Source organism: Lissotriton vulgaris, chromosome 4_1 (assembly GCF_964263255.1).
Source record: "Lissotriton vulgaris chromosome 4_1, aLisVul1.2, whole genome shotgun sequence".
NCBI classification, from domain to species: Eukaryota; Metazoa; Chordata; class Amphibia; order Caudata; family Salamandridae; genus Lissotriton; species Lissotriton vulgaris.
Genome location: NC_141691.1, coordinates 2,109,816,359 through 2,109,842,917, shown reverse-complemented (window position 1 = coordinate 2,109,842,917; position 26,559 = coordinate 2,109,816,359). Strand labels below are relative to the sequence as shown.

Sequence of the window (26,559 nt, the reverse complement as noted above, 5' to 3'; positions counted from 1 at the left end):
TACAGTGTATGTGAAAGGTGGGACATGTGCTGGTGTGTTTTATATATATATCCTGATAGTGAAATAGTGTGTATTTCGTTTTTGTCATTTAGGCTCTCTGAACTCGGAATTTAATAACACACCTTTTGGTAAAGGTGTTTTTAAATTGTGTGTTTCAAAATGCCACTTTTAGAAAGTGGGCATTTTCTTGCTTTACCATCCTGTGTTGTTCTGCCTGTTTGTGTATTCACCATCTGGTTTTGGGGTAACAGGACCTAGGAATGTGCATTCACTCTAGACAATCACAAGGGGGTGGAGTTGTGTCCTGCCTTGCCTGGGTGACTCATTGCTGGGCTGAATAGACCTGGCCAGCATTGAGAATGGTGGGAGGGGTTTTGCTGTCTCCTTTGCACAATGCTCTCTCCACCCCCTGTAGTCAAGCTCGACCAGGAAGAACAGAACTGGTTTGGACAGAGCTAAGAGACTCTGAAGCAAATAGAACAATAAGAAAATGAGGTATAAGTATGAGACCTTACATCCCAGGACTTTAGATTACTTCTGCAAACAAGAGGACCCTGCCAAGAAGAAGAGCTGAGGAGCTGTGTGAAGAGTGCTGCCTTTTCAGTGTGAGGGGTGGATTGGCCTGCAGTTGCTGATTCTGCCTGTGGCATAGGAGAGGGACTGACTCTTTTTGCCCTGCTGTGGTATCCTGCTTGTGAACAATCTCCAAGCGCTTGTATGTGCTTGCCTCCTGTTGGAAGCTTCAGGGAAATCAAAAACTTAAAAAAAGATCATTGCTGGAAAAAAGCAACCTGTGTAGAAGTAGAGCTGGGAAAGCTGTGTGAGGGGTGCTGACTCTGACGTGTGTGGGGTGGGATGGCCTGCAGTTGCTGCTCCTGTTTGGTGCAGGAGAAGGACCAGACTGTTCTTCATCTATTATCAAGTAAACGTGTGTTGAGCGCTTCATTTGGGGTACAAGCGTGTGCTTTCAATGTAGTGCGTAGTGAGCACTTCATTTGGCCTTTTTGATCTTTCCTAAGGAGAAGCAATAGCGAGCGCTCTTGACAAGGGAAATCCGCCTGCGTTGAGCACTCTTATTCTGCTTCAAACTAAGTTGTGGTGCTTTGTTCAAACAAGTGCAGGGTTAGCACTTTGCTTCCCCCAACAGTGCGCGCTAATCGCTTAGTGCTACCTTCATGCTGACTGACCTCTGCATTCCCTGTGCATGAGGGCCAGCACAAGCACCTGATTGCTGTTCAGCCCACCAGCGAAGAGAGGCCCTGTGAAGCTGCCCTAACTAATGAGAGATGCATACCCTGGCAACCAGGGTTGGGACAGCCACCAAGGATCAGGAGGAGCATGACGAATGGCACGGAATGGACTTCTGCTGAGAGGAAGCACCAAGGTGTCATTGGTAACCGACCACAGCCGCTCAGCAAGAGCCTCCTCCAGCGCGGCCCCTTGCATCGACAAGGTTGCTGCAGGAACCCCACCCATGTTGAAGGGAGATGAGCTAATGCCAGCGCTGCCCCCTTTGGAGGTTACGTTGCCTGGGAGAAACCAGAGTGGAGGGGTCTGTGGTCCTGACCACCTCCTGGTGTGAAAGAAGCTCCAGGGAAGAAAAGCACCCGCCGGAAGGCCAAAGAGAAGGCTGCACAAAGAGAGGTGAGCAGCTGCACCGTGCGGTTGCGGGCAGCTGCCTTGGTGAAAGTCAGCCGCAGGGGACCCAGCCAGGCCTCCCTATTGATTTTGCCACTGGGGACATTTTTGGTTCTTTTGCGCATTTAAATTCGGCAGCTACACTGCATGTCTTGTTGCAGCTACCTTGGCCACATCCCAGGTGGAGGGGATTGAGTGAAGTCTCCCCGCCAATGGGGGGAATGATGCTTGCCCTCGACCCTTCGTTGTATGCATATATCTGGGGGCTCAACACGTCGGAGTGAATCCTCCATGGCGGACTCGTATGGGAGTTGATCTCAGGGAAACCACTCTGAGTACCGTATTATCTATAATAGGTGTGTAAATGTCCTGTGGCCTGGAATTTTATAAATATGCATGTGTGTAATTTTATAAAGACTTATGGTGATTTATGTCCTACAATGAATTATGGTGATACCTTGTGATCAATGTTTCCCTTCCTAACCTAACTGCTGCATTTTATGTCCTGATGTATATTTGACTGGTATGATATACACAATATGTGTATTCTCAATGCTGTTGTGATGACATGTGCAATATATATTGGTTTATCTTATTGCACTAAGTGTGATGTTATGGCAATTGCCTAGTTGGCAAAGTGATTTATGGTTTATGTGATTGTGGTCTATGTGTTCTATATACAATATAGGGGAACATTTTATATAACCTGGTGTGGAGTGTCTTTTGTGGTGTATGTAGTTTGTCACTGTATATGTCACTGGTATGTGTGTGTGTGTGTATGTTGCGCAAACGCTTTACATATTCCCTCTGGGATAAGCCTGACTGCTCTGCCAAGCTACCACGTGGGTGAGCTGGGGCTATCTTGGTTGTGTAACTCCCTTACCCTGACTAGAGTGGTGGGTTCTGCCTGGCTTAGGTGTATACCCTAGCCACCAGAAACCCATTTCTATCAGAGTCTTATAGCCACCAGAAACCCATTTCTATCAGAGTCTTATAGTGCTTAAGGACCTGTAATACCAGTTCTGACAGTCCCAACTTAGACAATATCTAGTACCCACAAACATCACCAAAACCTGAACAAAAGGCCTCATAGCTTGTATGGTTTGGACGGCTTAAACATATGCTGTTATCTCCCTGAGATCTGAGAATGAAAGACCCAGGCACACACAGTGCTGTTAGTAGTCAGTGATGCCTGCAAGATTGTTTTTTTTGTGAGAATGAAAAATGCTCTTTAAGGCAAGCATTTAAAAGATTTGAGTATGCTTAGGTGTTACATTGATGTTAATTGCACATGCCTGCAAAAACTGTACAAAAAGAGGGATAGGTGTTCTAGGGCTTAAACTCTTTATTCCTTAACACCATGTAGGTAGCTCTGCTGTGTCTAAACTTAGGCCATTTTTAACAATTGGGTAGACAGTGTACTACACCACAAAGGTGGCAGTGTCCCTATCCACCTGCTTCATTCAGAGTTGGATGGATCATCATGTTTCCGCTGATGGTGCTCTGGTTGGCTCCACTGACAGAAACCTTTTACCAAAGGCCAGATGGACATTTGGCCATTAGTATAAGTACCTCAGTCTGTGTGCCACATTTAGAACGGACGCTCTGAGGTATTAATGTTTATGTTTTTGAACCACCATAGAGGGAACAGTGGTACCCAAAGGAAATAAAATACTAGCCACGGGAAAAGACTCCCATACTGTCAAGGTTAATTTTTGTTGGGTAAACAAAAAGAAGTTCCACCTTGTGAATTTATTTTTTGTAACAAAAAAAGCTTGCTGAGCAGTCACATGAATCATGATGGCTGCTCAGCAAACCTGTAGTGCCTTCAGTGAAGCCGCTGTGATAGACTTGAGGATGGCTGGCATCTGCCATTTTCTAAATGAGGGCCTAAGTAAGTAAGATGTGTGTGGTGTAAATGATAAAGCTTCTATGTATAGCTGGAGCACAGGAGATTTGAATAACAATGGGATGTGGTTGTTAGTCTGTTCTGCTAAGGTTTCGTGTGCAAAATTAGGATAAATTAGGATAAACCAAGGGATAGCTCTCCTAATAACCCCAATCTTGGACTGTCTGTGCATTGCAAGTAGACAGACCTGTATGGAATATCTAGGCATTTTGGGAGAAAGTTGTAATATATGAGACAGTGTCTCTAATATATATTGCAAAAGGCTTTATGACTTGTGGTGAAAGCTTGGTCTCAGTGGGTTCACCCTATGAGATCTGTGTAACCCCTGGACTGCTATTTAATCCTTGAGCCTTTAAGGACTAGTCTTTGTAATTTCTGCCATCACTCTGGTAAGTAATCCCCCAATGAGATTCAGTCTTCACCCACAGTTCTGATTAGAATCCCTCAGTTACATGTACATGATCCTGGTGTGAACCTGTAGCCATCCATCTTTGAAGATAACTTGGCCCATTGTACACAGTGGCCTCAGTGCTTCCTGCATTACCATTGAGGTTATGGAAGTGAAGAAAGGAGGCAGGAGGTCTGAGATATTTTTCTGAAATGCAGACATTCCTTAATCAGAGATAGACACTTCTAAAGCATGTAAAAGTACAAGGCATTGATGATCATATGAGGTGTGTCCCCATGCAGGTTGCAATCATTCAAGAACTCACTCAGAGCCAATGATGTTGACAAACAGAGTTTATTTGTTGTTTTATGACATATGCATTATCTGGCAAACAAGGATCAGTTACAGTGCAGGAAGAGAAGGACGAATGGAGTCTACTCTTCCCTCGCTTCTTCCTCGTCGCTGGAATCTGACAGTGGGAGCTCCCGGAAGGTCTTCTGAGTCATGTAGCATTTGGTGTCCATTGGACATTCCGAATTTAAAATGGCCTGCAGGCAAACACATTACAGTTATTGTCATTAGGTGAGCCTTGAGGAACTGAGATTGTGGGTAACATTTAGATAATCCCCTGATTATTGGGTGGAAAACCTTTGTTCGCAGCCAAGATATTTGGAAGAGGACACATAATACTCAGGGGAAGTGAAAATGTGGCATGATCTCACTTCATCATGACCTAATCTGAAATGTTTCCAGGAATATCTTGTGCTAGTACTTTACAGATGTACAGAGGCAAGGTTTTATTTGGCTAATATTTATATATTTCTGCCTCTTAACAACCATCTACCTTACATTTAACAGAAGTCAGAAAATGACAAAATAGCAAATCCCCCTTAGAAGCACTGAGGCCTTCATTTTACAAAGATTTTGTGTCCGGTTAGCATTACTTTTTAACTCAGACCTGATGCAAAATCCATTCATACAGCTATTTGTGTCGTTCTGTAACAAAAAGTAACGTAACACAGCGCAATGCACAGTCTTTCAATACTTTTCATCAAAGGGACGTTTGGTGAGTGGTGCATGAGAGTTCCTGTGCATCTACCCATGAATTTTGATGCAAATCCATTTATACAATTAATCGTACACACAAATTTGCAGGAAAATTCTGTGTCTCCCAGAGGTGGGCGTAACAAGGAGAAATATTTGTATTTCTCCACGTGTTTTCCTTTTTGCATGTCTCCTGCATTCTGCAACACACATGCAAAGAGGAAATTGCAGTAGAGCATCATTGTTGCAAAATGAATGGGCACCTTCCTGTACAAAATCTATACTACCCACAGCGCAGACACTCTTGCACTATGGCCCACAGCTGCATTTATTCATGCATTTTGGTGCATGGCTGCTGAAAACAGCAGAAAAATGCTCCACTTCTTTGGAAATATGGCACAGTGCTACTGTCCCCAGTGCACACATCTGTGCCACAACTTTGCTTGCTGCCCAACCTTGCTTCAACTCTGTAAATCAGGACCCAGGTCTTTAGAACAAACTTGAAAGTTTCAATCAAGATGGTGGCATATATTATGTAGGCAGCCAAGCCTAGAAAAATGGCTTCAGCAAAGAAGATTGGCTTCTCGAAGATGTCCTGAGAAATACCAGAAAAGGCCAAATGTGACAAAGGGTGAAAACAGTGTCCTACCCATTGAATTGCGTGTATTCAGTGTCTTAGGGCAAGAATGTGCCAAGTCCAAAATTGATAAATAGATTAATACCCACACAGAACACCCCAGGAGCAGCGAAAGACCAGCGGGAGAGTCTTCGGGTGTGGCCTGGATTTCCCCGGAGCACTCACGGTGAAAAGAGAAACAAGCAGTCCTGCTGCATCAAGGGATACCTTCGAGAGGACTACCAGGAGGAGGATCGACAGGGGAGGATCCCCATGTACGGATCATCTAACAGGTCTCCATTTAGGAAGGGTCTGCCCAGCTCCCACGTGCAGCGTTAGTGAAAATGTCCCCGCCCAGCCCATAGATCGAAGAAGCCTCTAGCCTGGGCTTCCCTTGTCGTCCCTGGGCCACGTCAAGCTCTCGCAGCTGCTGGAGTGCTGTCCGAGGCACGGGCCGGTGTGAGAGGAGGTGATGCTGAGGACTGGAGAGGCCCCTGCAGGTTGTGGTGGTGGCGGCCTACACCCCAGCCGGAGCCTCGCCGCACAGCGAAGGAGTGTGAAGGCGCGCAAGCAGAAGTGGGTCTCAATGGTTAGAGCGGAAGACCCTGATGCAGAAGTCTTGCCCGGGACCAGGGTTCAATTCCCGCCTCGGTGGGTCTTGGGCTAAATTTCGTCGGACCTATTCTAATCATGGGTCCCACTTTGCAACTCTGGGCAATAGCTTACTTAATCTCCACAATGGCCCCAACAAAGCTAGGATGCCAGGTTTCACCTTGGGGGTGCCCAGGAGTGGGCACTTCACAGGGAAAAGCCAGGAAGGTTTCCTCAGCGGTCTTCATACAAGCGCCGAGATGCCTCCGGGTAGTCGTGCGCTATACAAGTACCTCTACATTTACATTTGCAAGGGACAGAGGAGCAATAGGTAATGCTCAGTCCTGTGGGCTGAGCCGCAGCACACTACATTGCCAACGAGCGGGTTGCGAGCCTAAGGGCAATTGCTATTTCTGGTGTGACCATGACAACTGGGGTAACCTCCTGATAATACAAGAGACCCATGCCTTCACAAAGGGGATCAGTGATTGCGGGGGCATACCTTTGCCTGCTACATCATGCAGGGATCTGCTATACCTACCTAAGCAAAGTAATTGTGGAAAGCGGACATCCTACGGGGGCATGCTTTTCTAAGCAAAGTAAACATTAATGCAGGATAGCTTATGGGGCATGTTCTCTCTGCTTTTGTTACTGGGACCTACGATCTGTTCCTTTTCTATGAGGAATTCGGGACAGTGACTGCATTGCAAGCTTGGTCTCACCGAAAGGACCCATGAAAGTTGTTACATCTCTGGCCCTCAGTATAGGGAGCATGCCCTGGCTAATGTGATTTGTGGAATTATTGTATTTGTTCTACAGCAACATAAAAAATATATATATAAAAACGCTTCGCCTGTGTGAAAGGGAACTGTGTTACCGGCAAGGGGGCAGGCATCGGGACTTGGCATCCCAGAAGGTAGCGGACACGCCACAAGGAGCCGTCTCTGGCCAAAGGAGGCAGGGCAGGGCCACCTCTCTTGGCTGGGCAAGGCTGTGGCCGATGAGGCTGAATTGGATATTGCAACCTGTGGTAATTTCTTAGCAAATAGTTATTCAATAATTATTTAATGTGACAAGTCTAATTTGATGATTCACAGTATGTTTTTATGCTCTTCCTACTCTCAATCTAATTAGTCCTTATATATACTCTGTATTACTTTTTATATTTGGTGAGAACCTTTTGACGAGAATCATGGGCAAGAGTAATCCTCCAACCACACGCCCCATTACACGACAAACAGCTGTTTTAACAACCACACTCCCGAGCTTAACTGCAATTGATAAAATGCTACAAAAGACAATAGGGGTGGTAGCCTCGGCCATAGAAATTACAGAAAGACGTCTCTCGTTGACACCTACCATGCCCCCCATGTCACCTGGGAATGCTTCTTTAGCCACAGCTAATTCTCCAGATTCGTTGTTACCAACCTACTTTGCGGAGCTTCCATGCGTACAGATTGAGTTAAAGACTGGCCCCCGCAGCAACCCATCTCCCCCTTTGGTTTCCCAGGTAGTCAACAAGGCACCTATGTATTGCCCTAAAAAAAGAAGCCTAAACCACAAAAAAAAGCCGCTAGTCCCAATACACCTGCCTCAGATATTCCACAGGCCGATGCAGGGCCCTCCTTTTTTACTCTAGCTCCCCCTTTGTGGGCCATCAACTTAATAATCGATTTGCAAGCACATATGGAACAACTTATTAAATCTCAGTTTAAAACTCTGATGAGTAGAATTGACAAAGTTGTTTCCATGATAAATATCAAGAGTGGTGTAAGTGCACAGTCAACTACGCGGACTGGGAATATCTCCCCGACTCTGGCTGTAGGTAACATTAAACAGTCATCTCAAGGTCCAAGCCAAGGTGTAGGCCCACGACCAGATAACCGGACCGAAGGGCCGGGCCTATCGACAACGACCAACTTTTCTACCGCCCTACCCATTCTTGTCTCGCTATTCCTTCAAGCGGGCATCTAAACAATGCGAGTTCTTGCCCACGTATCCCATCACCAACGTCAACAGGGATCAGTAAACATCTGCCAAACCGGGGGATGGTGACTCAAAAGTCTATCCCTACCCTTCCAGCCAATGCTCCCAAACAACCATTACCTTGCATCCAGCTACCCCCTGAGGCTTCCCAGTATGTGGTGGTACTATCGGGAGTTCCACCGCTGTCAGAAGAGCGAGGAGAAAAGTTTTCCGAGCTAAAGAATAAAATCATATTCTGGCTGAACAAATTCTGACCATGGATGAATTCGGGCCAAGGGGAAATTTTATTTGCCAGAAGAATTAGTTGGATAGGGAATAAACCTAAAGATATTGGAGGGGATTGTGTGATCATGAACCTTAGGGATCCTGGTGTGGTTAACCACATTCTTGAATGGGGCGGCCCCAACAACAGGGCCCAATTATCCCTCTTCCCCTAGGGCATTTTTATTCACAGGTAAGGTTCCCCGGTGGATATGGACTATCCTCCTTTCATAATGGTGGTGAGAGGTCAGACTACAATATGCCTGTGGAGAATAGATTTAGTGCCCTGAAAAATGAACACTGACTAGCCTTCCCACCTTGGCACAATGATATAGATCTTAATCCAGCTGGGTGCTCGGTGGCGAAGGAGGGTGAGAGGCAAGCGGAGAAGCTTCCCAAGTCAGTTGGTGGGGCTTTCAACGTGGATTTACTGACGTATCTACCAACTTTAAATCTTAAGTCTTGCCCCCAAGTAGACGGAATCAGGATCGCCAATCGAGAAGGAATCCCTTGTATCAGCATTCCACTGCCCGCTACAGTCAACTCCACAAGGCTACAGCCATGTAGTTCATTAATAGGGTCTTGGAATGACCGGGGCTAGGCTCTAAGATATCGAACCCAGAATAAGAGGAGTTGGTGGACCAATACGACGTGTGTATGTTCCAAGAGACCCGGATGACATTGGTCCCCTTTAGGGTAGGTTTTGCATTCTACCATATACCAGCTGTACAGGGACTAAGGTGTAGACCATCAGGGGGACTGTACATATGGGTAGCCACTCATCTGGGGGTGTGTTCAGTGAAAGTGATCGATTCATACTCCGCGGACATCCTGTGCATTGGCCTTAAATATCTGGTTGGCACGTCAGTGGTGATATTCAACATTTATCTGCACCCCATTTCCCAATCGAGGGGGTTATCTATGATTGAGGCTCTTGACGAACTCCTTTCACTGTACTCCGCTCCTGCACACAGAATATTGTGAGGTGACTTTAATTGCCATTTTGAACCTCTGGCGGGGATACCGTCTGTAACTGTAGAGGAGGATTCAATCTGGCATATATAGGAGTGCTCCATGTATCCAGCTAAGCATTTGATTCCATTGGCACTGCAGATTAATAAGCTTTTAGTCTCTCACTTCCTTAGAGCCTGCAATGGCTGATTTCCTCCTGATGTTCCAGGGAAGTTCACCTATAACAGAGCGGGTAAAACTACAACCATTGACTACATCATGGTCAATGTCGAACTCTGGTCCCAAATTAGGACCTTTACTGTAATTGATAGGGTGGACAGTGACCACAACTTCCTGTCTCTAGAACTAAATTCTGCACTGGGCAGCCAACCTGGAGAGAGGGAGCACAAGCCTTATTCTAACCCCAACATAATCACTGTGGCAGGAAGCAGACGTATCAGGTGGGCTAAGTTTGTATTAGCACCGGACAAAGTAGCGGAGCTTTGTCAACAAGTTGCCTCTTCCTTAGCAAAGGTTTTTAATCTCTCGGCCACCTATGATTCTTCCTATTTTCGGGCGCTTGAGCTCATCCATACTAATTTAATTACCTTCTTAGCCAACTATTTTTATACATCAGCTAATAGGAGGGCTCGGCCAAAAAATCAGGAGCAGTGGTTTAATAAACGCTGTAGGGAGGCTAAACGTGCTCTTGTTAGGGAGGTTAAAACAGGCTCAGTCAAGAGTATAAGAGGGGATAGACTCACCTATAAAAGCATTACCATAGAGTCCAAGTTGGAATGGGAAGTCCGAAGATGGGAAAACATAAAAGATGCCCTTGATGGATGCGACTATAGGGCATTTTGGAACCTGGTTAGATAAGGATCACCTGAGGGGTGTGCTATAACACCTAACCTGAGCGAAGAGGTGTGGATAGTGCACTTTAAGCCCTTCTTCGCTCATACCAATACTTCGATCTTAGCAGATTTAGCTATACCTTCTCCACATCTACAGGTCATTACAGACCCGCTCTACTATCCGGTTACCCTACGGGAAAATCAGGGAGCCCTCAAAAGCTTGGCTACAGGGAAGGCCCCGGGTTTGGACCGTATAACGGGAGATTTTTTTTTGAGCGAGCAAAAGGTTTGGGTCCCTTACATGTGCGTATATTTTAATGCCATCCTCCTTGGTATGGAAATCCCCCCAACTTGGTTGGGAGCTGAGATTATACCCATCCACAAAAAGGCTTCCCCCCCTGGACACGGTCAACTACCGCCCAATTAATCCTATTGACGTCTTGCAGAAATTAATGGCCAGCATTTTACTATCAAGGTTACAGTGTTGGATGGACGATCATCACATCCTGACCTCCCTTCAAGCGGTCTTTCATGCTAAAGTGTCCACCATTGTCCAACTGTTCAGACTACAGATGGTACACTGGAAGACAGTGACTATGGGAGCCGGTAGTTTGTATTTGATCTTTGTAGACCTTCGATCTGCATTTGACCTGGTCCAGACAGAGAAGCTATGGGCGATTTTATTGGAGATGGGTTTCTCCAGCTTATCTGTGCCAATTATTTAAACGCTTACATCAGGGCACTTTTGCAAGAGTGAGGTATGGGAGAAACGGGGAGCTTTCGGCCCCTTTCCCGGTGGAAAAGGGAGTGAGGCAGAGGTGCGTGTTAGCCCCCACGTTCTTCTCTCTGTTCCTTAATGGTTTGATCAAACATCTACGGGGCGCGAGGGATCTAGACTCTCCCAGCTTGGCAGCCCGTAAGATAACAGCCCTGATGTTCGCTGATGATACACTTTTGTTATCAAAATCTTCAACGGGCATACAGCGAACATTGGAGGCTTTTTGCTCCTTTTGCAGACTGAGAAACCTGGAGATCAACCTCTCCAAAACCAAATTTATGGTTTTTAATTCCAAATCGCCCAATTGCCCCCTCCCTCATCTGGATGGCACGGTGCTTGAAAGAGAATGATAAGATGGAATGGGGAACCTACATAGCTAAGGCAAATATGAAGTTGGCCCAAGCCGTGAGAGACATTTTAAAGGTACACAACGAGTGCTCATCTAAAATCTTGGGACCACCAGTAGAAATTTATAAAGCACAGGCGAGAGGTGGGTCACTCTATGGTGTAGAGCTATGGGACCACGCCAACGCCTCCTCGCTCTCTATCACAGAGAATAGCTTTACCAGACGTCTACTGAGACTCCCACAGAGCACACCTCTGATCCCTTTATGCCTAGACTTGGGTCTTGTCCCCATACATGAAGTTATCCCTAATCGTCCCTTATTCTATTAGAGGAGACTCTGGTCCACACCTGAGCTTTCAAGCTATCGGGAGGATCTTAGTCACCTATTGACATTAAGGGGTGTGGGAAAAATCCCTTGGCTTAAGCTTGTTAAACAGCTGTGCCAGGCCTTGGGGAATGGAGACTTGTGGCTCTCCCCGGTACCATCTTCTGCCTCGACTCCTAGGAGGATGCTGGTCAAAGTACTCAACCAATTTCGAATGGATCAGATGGCATCAAAACCATCTTTGGGTAGGTTGACCAGTAATTTTCTCGAAGTCAAGGATAGGTATCAATATAAGAAATTCTTGGACGATATTCAGCCCCCACTGGCACAGAAATTGTATGTCCAATTTAGACACGGATCTCTCCCAGTGAGGGCAGCAACAAACAAGTGGTCAATGGCTCATCATGAACCTAGCCTATGCCTGGGGTGTGAACACGCTGAAGAGACGGATCTGCACGTTCTGCTCTTCTGCCCTTCGTACTCCGAGACTAGAGCCAAATGGATCCTACAGTTATGCAAGTCCAGGGGTTTCAGGGATTACAGGGATGTGTTTAGGTTGTTTAAATATAACTCTTCCCCTTTGACTGTGTCTGCGACCTCCAGATACCTGTTTTCTATGTGGTGTACTAGAGGAGCTAAAATCTGCTGCTATAACTGTTCTAGCACCTCCCTTTAATTTACTAGGGAATTTTAATATTATTGTGAGTGGCCTGCTTTTATCTGTTTTTATCTATTTTAAACGCTATTTATATATTGTTATAGGCGTATTGTTTAATTATGTACACTTTGTACTGCTGTTCACTGTTGGTTAAAGGGTTGTCCTATGTAATTATGTATCTTTCGCTTTTATGGTTTTTAACCGATAATAAAGCTTTTTGACTGACTAACTGACTGACTGATTAATAGCAATATTTTTAAAAGTAGCTTCTTATGGGTAAGTAGCCAGTGTTGAAAGCTTGCCTTAGCAATATGTTGAAATTCAGAGTGCCTAAAGGTGAGCCAAGTATATGAATTTTGTAGGAACTCTTATTTCTGAGTTAAAGCCACGTGTACTACTTCCTAGAAGTTACTGCAGAGGCTCCTCTGTAAGGCACACAAAGCTGTAATAATAAGCAATATGAATGTAATATGAATGTACTGCAGCGCAGTAAACTTTGGCATATAAAAGCACCCAGATAAAATAGCAATAAACATTCACATGAGGCGCTTCTTGCTTCTTGAACCTGGTGATTATGTACCCCCTGAATTTACAAGTAAGAGGATAGCCATAGGAAGAAGTGCCAGCAGGCCTTCAGCTAGTATTGAAAACTGCTGGGATACAATGTAGAAACTATGGGGCAGACTCACACAGGTAAGTGAAGTAGTACTACTGTAGTAAAACTTGTCATTTTGATACAAGTCTTCGTGAATTGGCCCCAAAACAACTAAAAGGCACATAAAATTGGAATATTAAGAAAATATTCATATACAAATTGTACAAATGGAAACGGACTGTGCCCTCTTTGTTGCACTGTCTCTAATGTTGGACATTTCTAGGCTCATTCACAAAGGCATTTATGATTATATGTAGTTATACTACCTTATTACGATTTATTTACACAAAAATGCCTTAGTGATTAGAGGGCATATGTATCAAATACTCTATTTGCTTTTCTCAAATAGTGATTTTTTGAGAATCACTATTTGAGAATTGCAAATGAGATTTAAAAATTCGCAAATAGTTAGCGATTTCTTGGCATTCCTTTTTGCGATCAGCAAATTGCGAATCTCAATTAAGAAATACCTTCCCATTCATTCCTATGGGCCAGGAGGCCCGTAGGAATGAATGGGAAGACATTCTCAATTTGCGATTCACAATTAGAGAATCGCAAATTGAGAATGATTTCAAGAGTGCAAGGGTGTCATTAGGACACCCTGATGCACCCATGAAATGAGCATGTGTGCGCATATGGTGCACATACATGCCCAATGCGCATGTATGTGTGCCACATGGCACTTTGAAAAGTGCCAAAAAGTGAATTTTTCAAAGAAATCGCAAATTACCACCAACTTGAAGTTGGTGGTAATTTGCGATTTCTTAAGGAGAAATGGCACAACTTGGGTGCCTGTTACAACGCATTTAGGGAATCGCAATTTGCAATTACGATGTCTTTTGGGATGATAAATACCAAAAGGCCTTTTCCCATTCGCAAATGGGCCGATTCTGAGAATCAGCCCGTTTGCGAATGGGAAAAGGGCTTTATACATATGCCCCTCGGTCCATTTTTGTTGCACTGCTGGCTCTTGCGAGTCAGTCTCAAATGCAGCTAAGAGCCACTGTTTTAAGGACTCACCATCTTGTCTTCTTTGGTTGGGGGGCTGCGTAGACATACACAGATAGGAGCGTAGGCAATGTTAATGACTCCAATGATGACCATGAGCCATGGAAAGCCTATGGCTTTAACAATGGCACCTCCTGTGAATGGACCTATGGGTAGAGAAACACATGCTAACAAAATGTTGCATAGTTTTATTTCTAAGCAGTAAATTCTTCACACGTGTAACAAGAATGCTGCTTGTCCCATCTGTGCCTTCCAGCTGTGTTACATACTAAACATAACCATCTGGATCTTAAACATTTGTATTTCAAACAAGTCAAAATCCAGCGTATGCATGTAGCACTTTGGCACCAAAAAGTCATCCAATCACAAGAAATGCATCAGCCAATGAGCACCTCCAACTGATCTTTATTCCTTCATGTGACAGACATGTTCTATGAGTATTTACCTCATCAGAAAAGAGGAGCATTAGTCTATATCTGCTATACATTTTGAGTTTACATTCTAACACAGAAGTAGGAGTAAACATATTAGATATCCTGCAAGAAATATGTTTGAATTAGGAGGAGAGTTCTTTGACCCAAAAGATGTGGTACATTTGGACCAGAATTTTGGGCTCAGCCCTAAGCTCTTCCAAATGAATGCAGCTGGGTTTGATTCACATACTCTTCAAAGACCTTTTTAAGATTTTAGGACTGCTCATACAGAGATCATGTGCAGACGATTGCACCCTACTACACATGATGAGAAAGTGAAAGCTATTACCAATGGCAAAGCCCATGCAGAGAGCCACATCTGTTATGGCATATACGCTCCCATACACGGATGTGTGACGAAGATCAACAAGGTGGCCCATGATGGGTATCATGGAGAATTCCACCATGCCTAAAAGAGAAAGATTAGAGATTAGACATTAGCCCTACCACCTGGTTGGATCATTCAAAAAGACAAGGCTCTCATTGTGTACAGTATTTACTACTACCCAGACCAAAGTACTAATGATCAGAGACAAACATCTCAGGGTCTATTTGCACTTATATGTCACTGATTAGAGCATCGCAATGGCCATTTAGTATGCACACCTCTGCTGCTATATTGGGCGAGCACGTGGGACTAAGAAATATTGAGTGAACGAGCACGTATTTATTGGAAATTGTATTTGAACATTGCCAGTAGTAATCAAAGTCTATGACTTCCAGTGTTGCAGATCCTAATACAGTCAATGCCAGTCAGAAATGAAGCTCATTCCCAGCAATGTCATCCTTTATTTAGCCATTGCTACCACAGACCCACAGAGGATGTCAATCGAGATTGCATGTCTAAATAGGGGGGAATACAGACTTTGCCAATCAGAATCAACAATCCTGAAGGCACTTTTGTCAAGGGACTGCTGTTTGTGGTAGATGGCCTTACCAATGGAATCATATACCATGAGTGACAATACAGCCATAAGAATCTATTATTTGTGTCATACGACTGCCTTTCTCAATGAGTAATAGCCCTTCTTGTCAGGGTAATATGCTGTAATATGCTGGTTTTTTTTTGTAGCGCGCTCAATTACTACCGGAGTATCCTGGCGCGGAAGACCGCTGGGGAACCCGTCCTGGCTTTCCCTGTGAGATGGTCCCTTTCTGGGTATCTCCAAGGTGAAACCAGGCATCCCCGGCGTCTGTGGGGGGCCGTTGTAGAGATGAGGCAAGCTTAATGCCCAGAGTTGCCGAGTGTGATCCCTGGTTAGAGTAGGCACCGAGGCGAGAATTATGGAGTACGTTGACCCTGGTTCACGACCCTGCCGCGTCGGGAATTGAACCCTGGTCCCGGGCCGTTCTCTGCTTCCGGGTCTGCCGCCTCTAACCAGTGAGCCACACCACTCCACAGGGTGAAATCTTAAAGTCAATAAATTAACCTAAGCTCTGGTAGCCATGACACAGACAAGGCAGGCTCAACCGAGGGCAATGTGAAACGCATTTATGTAGGACTAAATCAGTAATACAGTCAAAAGCACTAAACAATAACAATCCCAAATAGAATAGAATAATTGAGTATATTTAATAAACAAAATGACACCAAGATGACTAAATTCCAATTAGAGGAGCCAATGATAAACATTTTTTGTATTTTAAGTAGAAATAGTGCCAACAAGCGCAAATTGCCTATGATAGTTTATGGGAATGGTAGGCTAGGACCTTGCTGTCTGAAATTGAACACTGGTGTATTAGTCTTGGGGAAAAATAATATAGACGTCAAAAAGTTCCAAAACGTTTTAAAGGCCCACTTCTGAGAGGGCCTCTGACACTTTCTTTTTTTGAAGAAAAATCTTGATATTTCTTCTAAGTCTCAAAGCAGAAAAAGATTTAGTCACCTTCTTAGAAGAAAAATCCTCCCTGAGTGAGCTGCGTAGTCCTTATTTGGGATGTTTTGGGTGCCTTGGCCAGGAAAAAGCAGAAACTCAATCAAAACCATGGAACTGCCAGTCAGACACTTTATCCTGCTGTTTTCCCTGAAGATCTGTAGCTCCGGTAGGATAAAAAAAAAAGTTTCCAAACATTTTTCTGGGGCCCAAACAACCATAAAACTCCACTTCTAAGGCTCCCAGGACCTCAGGGAGGGCACTGAGGGAGTACCAGGGTGTCAGCAGAGATCAAAAGCAAAGTCCAGTCCAGGCCCTGCTGCCACTGGCATAAACAACAAGACACGGCAGTAAGGATTTTCAGAATTGCACTACCCACAATATACACACAAGTCGAGCAAAATCTTATTTGCCAATATTGCCCACCTCTTAGGCCCACTGCCTAAGGACCTCAGTTATACAAAGAAAAAAAAGAGAATAGAGAGGCAACAAACAATCAAATAGAGTACATCAAAATGTTCAAAAAGACTTTAGGTAGGTGATCACGAATGAGTAATAGTCCTTCACTGATGTTCATAAGATGTTTTTATTGCAATTTTCATACAGTATCTTGAGATCAATACAGCAAACGCGTTTCGCCCAGATCGGGCTTCCTCAGGGCTGTAAGTATAACCATAAAGTAATCAGGATATATACATCCAAAAATTAAAAACACATTTGATCAAGACATCCCAATATATCTAAGACAAAATTTTAACAAAAGTTTACACACAGCCCAGTCCGTTTAACATTTATTTGGTTCAGAGAGAGCGTGGTCCAGAGAGAGTGTGGTCCAGAGAGAGCGGAGTACAGAGAGAGCGGGGTCCATAGAGAGCAGGGTCCAGAGAGAGCGAGGTACAGAGAGAGCGGGGCACAGAAAGAGCGGAGTACAGAGATAGCTTGGTACAGAGAGAGCATGGTGCAGAAACAGCTTGCTGCAGGGACAGTGCTGTAAAAGGGGCATGCTGCAGAGAGATAGCGCTGCAAAGAGAGCGCGGTCTAGAGAGAGTATAGTACAAAGAGAGTATAGTATAGAGTAATAGAGAGTGTTGTACAGAGAGTGTGTTATAGAGAGTGTGTACAGACAGTGGTGAACAGAGAGACATAGTACAGAGAGTGTGGTGAAGGGAGAGTGTGGTGCAAAGAGAGTGTGGTGCAGGGACAATGTGGTGCAGGGAGAATGTGGTACAGATACAGTGTGGTGCAGAGACAGTGTGGTGCGGAGACAGTGAGATTTTATTAAGGCTGCCATAGTGTGCGAGTGCCTACTTATATTACAAAAATATAATAGCATAAATTGTATTTAAATAACGTGACCTCTTCACTTTTACACTTGCCCTTATGTTATAAGTGTGCAAGGAAGTTGCGTATGCACGTTAGAAAAGATTGCAATACAGGAGGAAGTGTGACGTGTATGCAGATTACGAGATGAAACAAAATACAATCAGAAGTAAGATACTGCAATGTATGGCAGACTATTAAAAACAAGCATTAACTTTATATAGGCGATGGTAACATTTGTGCAAATTTTAACTTAAAAGTGCGCCGGAGCAGATGTTGAGTGAGGCGGTGGTGTTTGAGTTACAAAGATGTGTGACACGGGCCTTTCATCCTTCTTGGGCCGAGTGTAAAGCTGTGTGGAGGACGCTGTGCGCCTGCGCAGATGTTGAGGCAGAAGGCTGGTGCTTCTAATGCGGGGTGTTGTGCGCTGCTAATAAAGTTAATTGCAGTAGAGAATGTCCGGATCGGCGAGGGAGAGGGGAGGGGGCTGTACAGACAAAGGCGACAATACCAGAGTGCATTGTACATGAGGTAGCAAATTGTGCAATACAGGAGGAAGTGTGACGTGTGCAAGTAACAAGATAAAACAAAGTACCCGCTGCCAAGTGGGGGCCGCTCGAGTAGAGGCAGGGGGGGGAGAAGGTGCACGACCTCGCACCTCTCCCCTAGCCGGCTTTCACTCACCGGCTATGCGTCGCTGGAGATCTCCTCTTGCCGCCCGGTCTCGCGGCGGCTGCTCTGGTGCCGCGGGTGGGGCTACTCTCCTCCAAGGCCTCGCTGCACCTCAGCTGGGATCCTCTGGGCAGGGCAGGGGCGAGACAGTCAGAAACCTAGACGAATCCGAATGATTTGCCTCATACTGTTAGCGAATTCAGGAAGAGGCATACAAAAAGCAACATTAACAAGCTAGTAGCCCACTCTCGCTTACTGCCCAGTGCTGTGTTGACTCCTGCTCCGCGGGGTGCGGTTGCGGGTTGTCGCTTGGTGTCTTCCGCCCTTCGTTCGCTGGTAGTAAGCACGTAAGATCATCAAGATAAGAAGCTAGCTTGACTGAATCTGTACAGTAATCTAAAACACGAATAAGCATCACTAAGCAATTTAATCCCAACTTACCCGAGCGTTACAAAAAGCCCAAATACAATCTGATCACCATAAGTGAATGCCAAAGAGAGAGTAGGTAACGTGCGCTTCCCATGTTTACAAATTCTGCCATGGGGTACTTGTTCGGATATGTCATGGACTGCACCCTCCTTCAGCCTCAAAACCAACTTGCTATTTGTGAGGCTGTATAACCAAAACAAGCTGAGGATCAACGGGCGCGAAACAGCGTGGTGGGCGCGCACGAGACGCAGCGTGGGCGTGCACATCAGCTGAAGATCGCTGGAGAAGACACTGAGTCTGCCTGCTGCCATGACTGACCGGCTGCGGAGAGAAAGAGCCCGGTGAGTGGGGGTGGTGGGGGGGGCGACAGAGAGGGAGTGGGCAGAGAGGGAGGGTGTGTGTGTGTGTGCGCGTGTGTGTCTGTCTGTGTGTGTGTGTCTGTGTGTTCGTGGCGCGTGCCTGCTTGCCTGCCTGCCTGCCTGTGTGTGTGCGCGTCCACAGACCCTGGTCGGTTCGTGCACCGCTCTGTCTCCGTTGAGAGCGAACTCGGTGGCAATAGGTCTCGATGCCGAGACCTAAAAAGGGAACAAGGCGAATAGCAAAGAGGTAATGTGAAATCTTTAAGGGAAGAGGTGGGTTTGGCTGTATTTACAGAGAATCGCCGTCCTCCTGTGCGTGCATTTTTACTCTGGGCACGATGACCAGACGTTCATGATCTGAACGAAGAGATCTGTTGGCTTTATAGGGCAAGACTAGGTTCTTCAAGATGGGGGGCCCCTTACCCTGCAGAAGTTTGTGTGCAATGCACAGGGATTTAAATTTTACCCTTTCGCGTATCGAAGCCAGTGCAGCAGCTTAAGTGCTGGTTTTGCTGACATTCTGACTGAAGTGCCTGTGAGAAGCCTCGCTGCGGCATTCTGGATCTGTTGAAGTTTGTTAAATGTAGCTTCAGGGGCACCAAGGAATATAGCGTTACTGTAATCCAATCTGGACAGGATCAGTCCTTGGATCAGCAGCTTCCTAGAGGGCTGCGGAAGAAGTGGCAGAACTTTTCGGGCCGATCAAAGAAGGCCAAAGCAAGCTCCCGCCATTTTTTAGCTTGGGTCTTGAATAAAAGATCCTGATCCATCCAGACCCCCAGGCTTTTAATCTAATTTTTTTGGGCAGGGGAGCTCGCCCAAACATGTGGGCCAGATGGTCGAAGGCAATGTGGACCCCTTATGCCCTAGTAGCATAATTTTGGTCTTTGACTCGTTCAGTTTAAGAAAGGATTCACACATCCAGGTATACATTTTTGATAAGCAGGAGTGAAGAGTGTCCGGGCACTGGGCAAGTTGGGATAAGGAGACAACCAGTTGGGTGTTGTCTGCGTAGCTCACGATTTTGATCCCAAACGGAGCAACCACTTCCTCCAGTGGGGCCATATACACATTAAACAATGTGGGGCTTAGGGATGAGCCCTGTGGCACCCCACACTGGAGGGGAATTGTGGCCGATCGTGAGTTACCCTCCCAGACCTGAAAGGTGTGGTTGCTAAGAAATGAGGTGAGCCAAGACAAAGCTGTCCCTACCATGCCTACATCTTTCAGTCGTTGAATTAAGACCTGATTGTTAACAGTGTCGAAAGCTGCACTTAGGTTCAGGAGGATCACTGCCATGATCCTCCTGAATCCAAAATGCATCTAGCCTCCTCAACGACTGCCAGAAGGGCGGTGTCCGTACCCTGGCCAGGGCGAAAGCCAGTTTGCGAATTCCGAAGCAAGCCATTGGACTCTAGGTAATGGGAAAGTTGTTGATTAACTAACCTTTCCGTGATCTTACTAAGTCCAGGAAGTAATGAAATCGGCCTGAAATTGGCCAATTCCGCCGGATCTAGGTGTGGCTTTTTAAGGAGTGCTTTCACAATGGCTCCCTTCCAGCCAGGTGGGACAACACCCTGCAAAAGAGAGGCATTAATAAGTTCTGTAACCGGTGTAGCAATGGTGGTCGCTATCTGTTTTAGGATCCGCATGGGTATCGGATCACTAGGGGAGCCACTTCTAATGACGGCCAGAGCTTTGAGAACCTCATCCACTGAGACTGGACCGAATGCATCGAGCTGAATGTCGGGTGTAGCTAGCCGACTGCTTACATATATTCCATGATCAACTTGGGGCAAGGAGGTTAAGATGTTATGAATTTTAGCGTCAAAATAGGTTGCCAATTTATTGCATTTGGTTCCTGAGGTGTCTTGAGCCAGAGGGAGTTCAGGCACCTTGAGCAGTTCCTTGACGATTAGGAAGGTTTCTCTAGAAGAGTTAGAGGAGTTTTTAATTCTTTCATCAAAGAATTGTCTCTTGGTGCTTCGAAGGCAGCCTTATATGCTCTAATAGCAGTGCGATACTAATCTTTGCTAGATTCCTCCCAGTCTTTTCTTCTCAACAGAGAGCTTGGACCAAACCTTATCCACTATACGTGTGTTGGGACTTGCCAGGAAAAAAGGGCCAAGAGGTGGTCTGTCCACGGTAGGGGATAGGGTGGCCTGACTTTAAGTGCACATACGTTGGTAAAAATCGGGTCGAGCAGATGTCCCTTGTTATGCGTTGCCCCTGTATTGAACAATCTCAACTCATAAGATGTAATGTCGAGTTGGAGGTCCGTCGCCACCAAGTCCAAAGGGTCATTAAAATGGAGAATCAGATCTCCCAAAATCATGAAATTGGGAGCAGAGGATGTCCATACAGTAACTGTTTCCGTGAACGCGCTAGCAAAATGGCTGGGGCACCCCGGTGGGCGATATACAAGTAAACCAGAAAAGGAGACTGTAGGTGATATCTGTAGAGAGAAATAACAGCTCTCACAATCTGCAGTGCCACTATCCCTCGCCCTACATACGAATCAGTCCCTATACAATATGGCGAGGCCGCCCCCTCTACCAACAGGCCTATTCTGGTAGTAGATTAGGAAGCCTTGGGGAAGGGCGCGTACAATATCGGAATTATGTGTAAGCCATGTCTCCGTGAGGAACAGGATATCTAACTTATGATCCTGCAGTAAGAAGTTAATCTCTAGGGAATGTTGAGGGAGAGACCTACAGTTCAGGAGGGCCATTTGTAAGGAGTCCTGTCCAATGGAGGACGGGGGCGAGCTACATAGATCGCAGTGGGTAAAATACCTTTTCCCCTTTATGCAAATAGTGACTGTTCGTCTTCTTTAAGGATCTGAGTAGCACAAGATCCCCTCGTGAGTAGCTGATACGACCCCCTGTGGAATTAGGCATAGGTTCTGGCCCTAGGCCCGGCTGGGCCTGGACGGGCCCCGACGGGCTTGCCTCTGGTGCGCCTCCGGCACACCCGCTGCGCCCGCTGCGCAGACGAGGAGTAACGTTCATTTTGTAGTGCGCGTCCCCAAATCGCACGTCGCACTAGAGCGCTAACCTGCTACCTCTGCAATATGGCGCCCAAAGTCTGCGCCTGAGGGGGTGAGGCCAGTTAACCTCAGGAGCCCTAGTTCTAGTAAGAAGGCGCCCGCTTTCAGGCGTCCAATTTGTAGTGTGCATGCCCAAATCGCACGTCGCACTAGTGCGCTAACCTGCTACCTCCGCAATATGGCGCCCAAAGTCTGCACCTGAGGGGGTGAGGCCAGTTAACCAAGCGAGCCCGGAATCGGCTCCCCAGTTACAGTGCCAGTCCGAGGAGGGGGGAACAGGCCAAAGAGGCAGGAGGCAAACAAAGGGGGGATTAAAACAGTTTTAAGCACACAAACAAGAAATTTTAAAAAGCGGCTCAATAGAGGTTAAAATACAGTGTCACCACAATGAATATCATGGCGCCCGGCTTTTTGCCTCAGGAGCGCTAGTTCTAGTGGCCACTTCAGTTATTCAGGATTAAGGCCACATCTGGTTGTGTCCCTGTAGCCACAACAATGGTCCATCAACTGACCTGCTAAGACAATTTTTTGGTCTAGGGTACAAGGGTAAACATGTCCAGTCCTTCAGGGCTCCTCTTCTGCAGGTCCAAAAAGTGTTTCTGGTATGGTGCCTTAAGGTCCAGCATTTATGCCTGACACAAGGAATCAGGTTTTGCAGTTAGTGCGCACTCGCTAATTCATGGGATAAATGTCCCTTCGGGGCAAACTTCCCACTTTTTCAGTAGTTTCTGATTGCTGCAGTACAAACAATCTAGTTCTGGGTGTAGCTTTCTTCCCACTACGTTCGGTGCCAACCTGACTATGGGAACAAAGAGTGAGCTTTTCTGAGTGCCACCTAACATTTGCTTGTGACAAGGTAGGCCCCTTTGAAGTTATTGAAGTTCCTGGATCTGAATTAACCTTCCTGCGAGGAGAGGAAAACACCTCCCCATACTAAGGCAATTGTCTCTACTCTGGTGGAACATCTCTTTCATACATCATTGAGGCTAAGCACAGGCTGGGGAAGTGGCAAATTAGCTTCCAGCAGCTTCAGGCATCGTAAAAAGTAACTTTCATAAACTTACTTTTCAAATATATTTAATATTTAATAAAAATCTTACTTCACCATTAGATTTCTTGTTTATTAAATATTTAAAACAATATTTGAATTTAGCTGCTAAATGTCAAAAGTTATACATTAACATATAGATTAAGGTGTAGAATCTGCAATTTGACTTTTCTCTATACCAGTTAGAGCCTGACCAGTGCCTTTCCTAATGTAATTTATATTCCACTCCTAATGTAATTTATATTCCACTCCTAAATGCTTATTGGTGGCTTTTTAAATATTTAAAATCAGGATGACTTTGACAGCTCTCAGCAGCCGGGGTTCAAACTGCTGCTATCAGACTACACGGGGAGGCCTGAAGGGTAATTTTCCTTGCCACTGTAGTTGATGGCAGAAGAGCTGCTGCAGTCCATGGGTTCTACTTAATTTTCCATGGCAGGAGTATATTTATTTATTTATTTTTTATTTATTTAGCTTATATAGCGCAACAGCTACCCAACAAAGGGTTTCCTGGCGCTATGATTCAGTAGTAAATGACAGGGCAACCAATTTAGATGTTGAATAGCCAAGTTGTTAAGGCTTCCCTGAATTTCATATAGTTCACCTCAGAACGCAGAGCATGTGGCATAGTATTCCACAATGAGGGTCAAAGGAAAGCAAAGAATTTTCCACCCATGCGTGATAGTTTTATTTTAGGGATAACAAAATTGTTGGCTGTTGTAGATCTTAAAGCCCGAGAAGGGTGGTAAGAGCGGACTAGATTTTGTAGGTACTTGGGGGCTTTTTTGGTGGAAAGCTTGTGCATGAAGCATAGGGATTTGAATTTTATCTGGTTCTCTATTTTCAGCCAATGCAGCTCTCGGATGAATTTGGAGGTGGATGAGAAGATGGGAATTTTCCCTAACAGTCTCGCCGCTGCGTTCTGCACTGTTTGCAGTCTGCGGATCGTTGCCTTTTTTGCCCCCAGATATAACACATTGCCGTAATCAAGCCTGGATGTTATTAAGGCATTGATGACCGTTTTTTTGGTGTGTTCTGGTAGCATCCAGCAGATTTTTTTTAGCCATTTTAGACTTGCAAAACAAGTGGCCGATGTTTTCACAGCTTGCTGGTGCCTATTCAATGAGTCATCCACAATGAAACCTAGATTACGAGCCTGTGTGGTTGGAATCGGGGGAGTACCCATTTCTGATGGACAATGTTGGGGCCCCCAAAGTTCTTTATTTTTTCCCAAGACAATTAACTCGGTTTTATCACCGTTTAATTTGAGGAAGTTTTCTTGCATCCACCCTGCAATCTTTCCCAATCCTAGATTTAAGGTGGAGGGATTATCGCTTTCCGCAGAGGAAAGAGAGAAGAGAAGCTGAGAATCGTCAGCATAGGAGAACATGAGCAATCCAGTCTCTTCTACTACTTTTGCGAGCGGACTCATGTACAAATTAAAAAGTAGCGGGCTTAAAATCGAGCCTTGTGGTACTCCGTGTTTGAAGGTCAGGGTATCTGAGTAGGCAGATTGAGAGAAAACTTGGAACGTTCTATTCTCTAGCAATGATTTGATCCAATTTAGGGCAGCGCCACGGATGCCTTTCAAATGGAGTATCCGCATTAGTACCGAATGTGACACCGTATCAAATGTGGCACTGAGGTCAAGAAGTACAAGTGCCACCGTTTCTCCTCTATCTATCAAAGCTCGGATACTCACTGTAACACCTAACATGGTAGTCTCAGTAGAGAAACCTGAGCGAAAGCCTGACTGATGGGAGGGCAACAGGTCGTGCATGGTTATAAAATCCGTGAGAGATCGGTGAACGCGTTTCTCCAGAATCTTAGCAAAAATGGGGAAGAGAGAAATTGGCCGGAAGTTAGAAGTAAGTATGGGCGGAAAATCCGTTTCGCTCGCGGATTTTGCGGATTTTCGGTAAATTCGCAATCCGCGAGATTCGCGAATCTCCCGCAAAATCCGCAAATCCGCGAGCAGCGGATTTCATGGCTTGCTCGCACTGTTCTCGTGAGTTCGCGGCTTCCCAGTACAACTTCGCGCCCCGCGAATAAGCGCAAAATTGCAGAAATACGATCTTAGCAAAACTGAAACTACTTACCAGGTTCAAAAGTTCAGGCTCATCATTAGTAGCCATTTCCTGTAGTGCTTCCTGAGGGGCCCCTCCAGAGTTCAGTTGCCAGTTGCAACTATTATGTGACCCTGCTCTGAACCTCAGAATAGTTACACATATGCCACAAAGGTCCTGAATTACAGCTAAGGGAGACAAGCAGGAGCCAGGCTGGAGGTTCAAATCCATTAATCAGCCCCTAATTCATTATTGTCAGTTGGGGCAGGGCAGGTGTTGTAACTAATTTTGCAACAATGAAAGCACTTAGCAAGTGCAAAAGATCACTAACCAGGAAGCACTAAGGAAGCAGGTGCCAGGTAAAAAAATATTCTGTGACACATTAATCAGCCCCAAATTAATTCAGGTCACTTGAGGCAGGGAAGGTGTGCTTGCGTTGCCACAATAATGTACACTGACTGGACAACCAGAGGGTGCTGTGATGAAACAGAGGGTATTTACAACAAGGGGTGGTGAGGGACAGAGTCTCTGAATTAAACAGAATACTCTCACCCAGTCAAGAGATCAGGGCTAGATCCAACACCGTTTTTTAGCTCACTGCACCATCCCAGTTTCAGAACCTGACTGTATGCAAATTAGTCTGTTCCTGTCCCAGTGCATGATGGGAACAGGGCAAACCAAACTACAAAAGCCAATTCTTACACTGGGAAGGAAACAAGCTACCGGGGACCGGTTTCTGGCATTTCAGCCTCTTCGGCCTGGCTTGCTTGAATCCTGATGGTGCAATGAGCAAGGGACTCACATCTGAGTATACCCTTCCACGCTTAGGGTGGACAAAAATATTTACAACAAGGGGTGGTGAGGGACAGAGTCTCTGAATTAAACAGAATACTCTCACCCAGTCAAGAGATCAGGGCTAGATCCAACACCGTTTTTTAGCTCACTGCACCATCCCAGTTTCAGAACCTGACTGTATGCAAATTAGTCTGTTCCTGTCCCAGTGCATGATGGGAACAGGGCAAACCAAACTACAAAAGCCAATTCTTACACTGGGAAGGAAACAAGCTACCGGGGACCGGTTTCTGGCATTTCAGCCTCTTCGGCCTGGCTTGCTTGAATCCTGATGGTGCAATGAGCAAGGGACTCACATCTGAGTATACCCTTCCACGCTTAGGGTGGACAAAAATATTTACAACAAGGGGTGGTGAGGGACAGAGTCTCTGAATTAAACAGAATACTCTCACCCAGTCAAGAGATCAGG

At 45.6% G+C, this 26,559-nt stretch overlaps 1 protein-coding gene across 1 annotated transcript in view; it reads right to left on the bottom strand.

The window, feature by feature from the left end:
• Nucleotides 1-4,369: 4,369 nt before the first annotated feature.
• The window catches only part of LOC147725140 (chromaffin granule amine transporter-like), a 353,689-nt gene continuing 331,499 nt past the window's right edge, over nucleotides 4,370-26,559 (bottom strand). The window contains exons 13-15 of the mRNA XM_086967117.1: nucleotides 14,771-14,890; nucleotides 14,021-14,154; nucleotides 4,370-4,483 (exon numbers count right to left, since the gene is read on the bottom strand). Coding sequence (XP_086823243.1) covers nucleotides 4,370-4,483; nucleotides 14,021-14,154; nucleotides 14,771-14,890 — 368 coding nt within the window. The remainder of the gene's footprint in view (nucleotides 4,484-14,020; nucleotides 14,155-14,770; nucleotides 14,891-26,559) is intronic.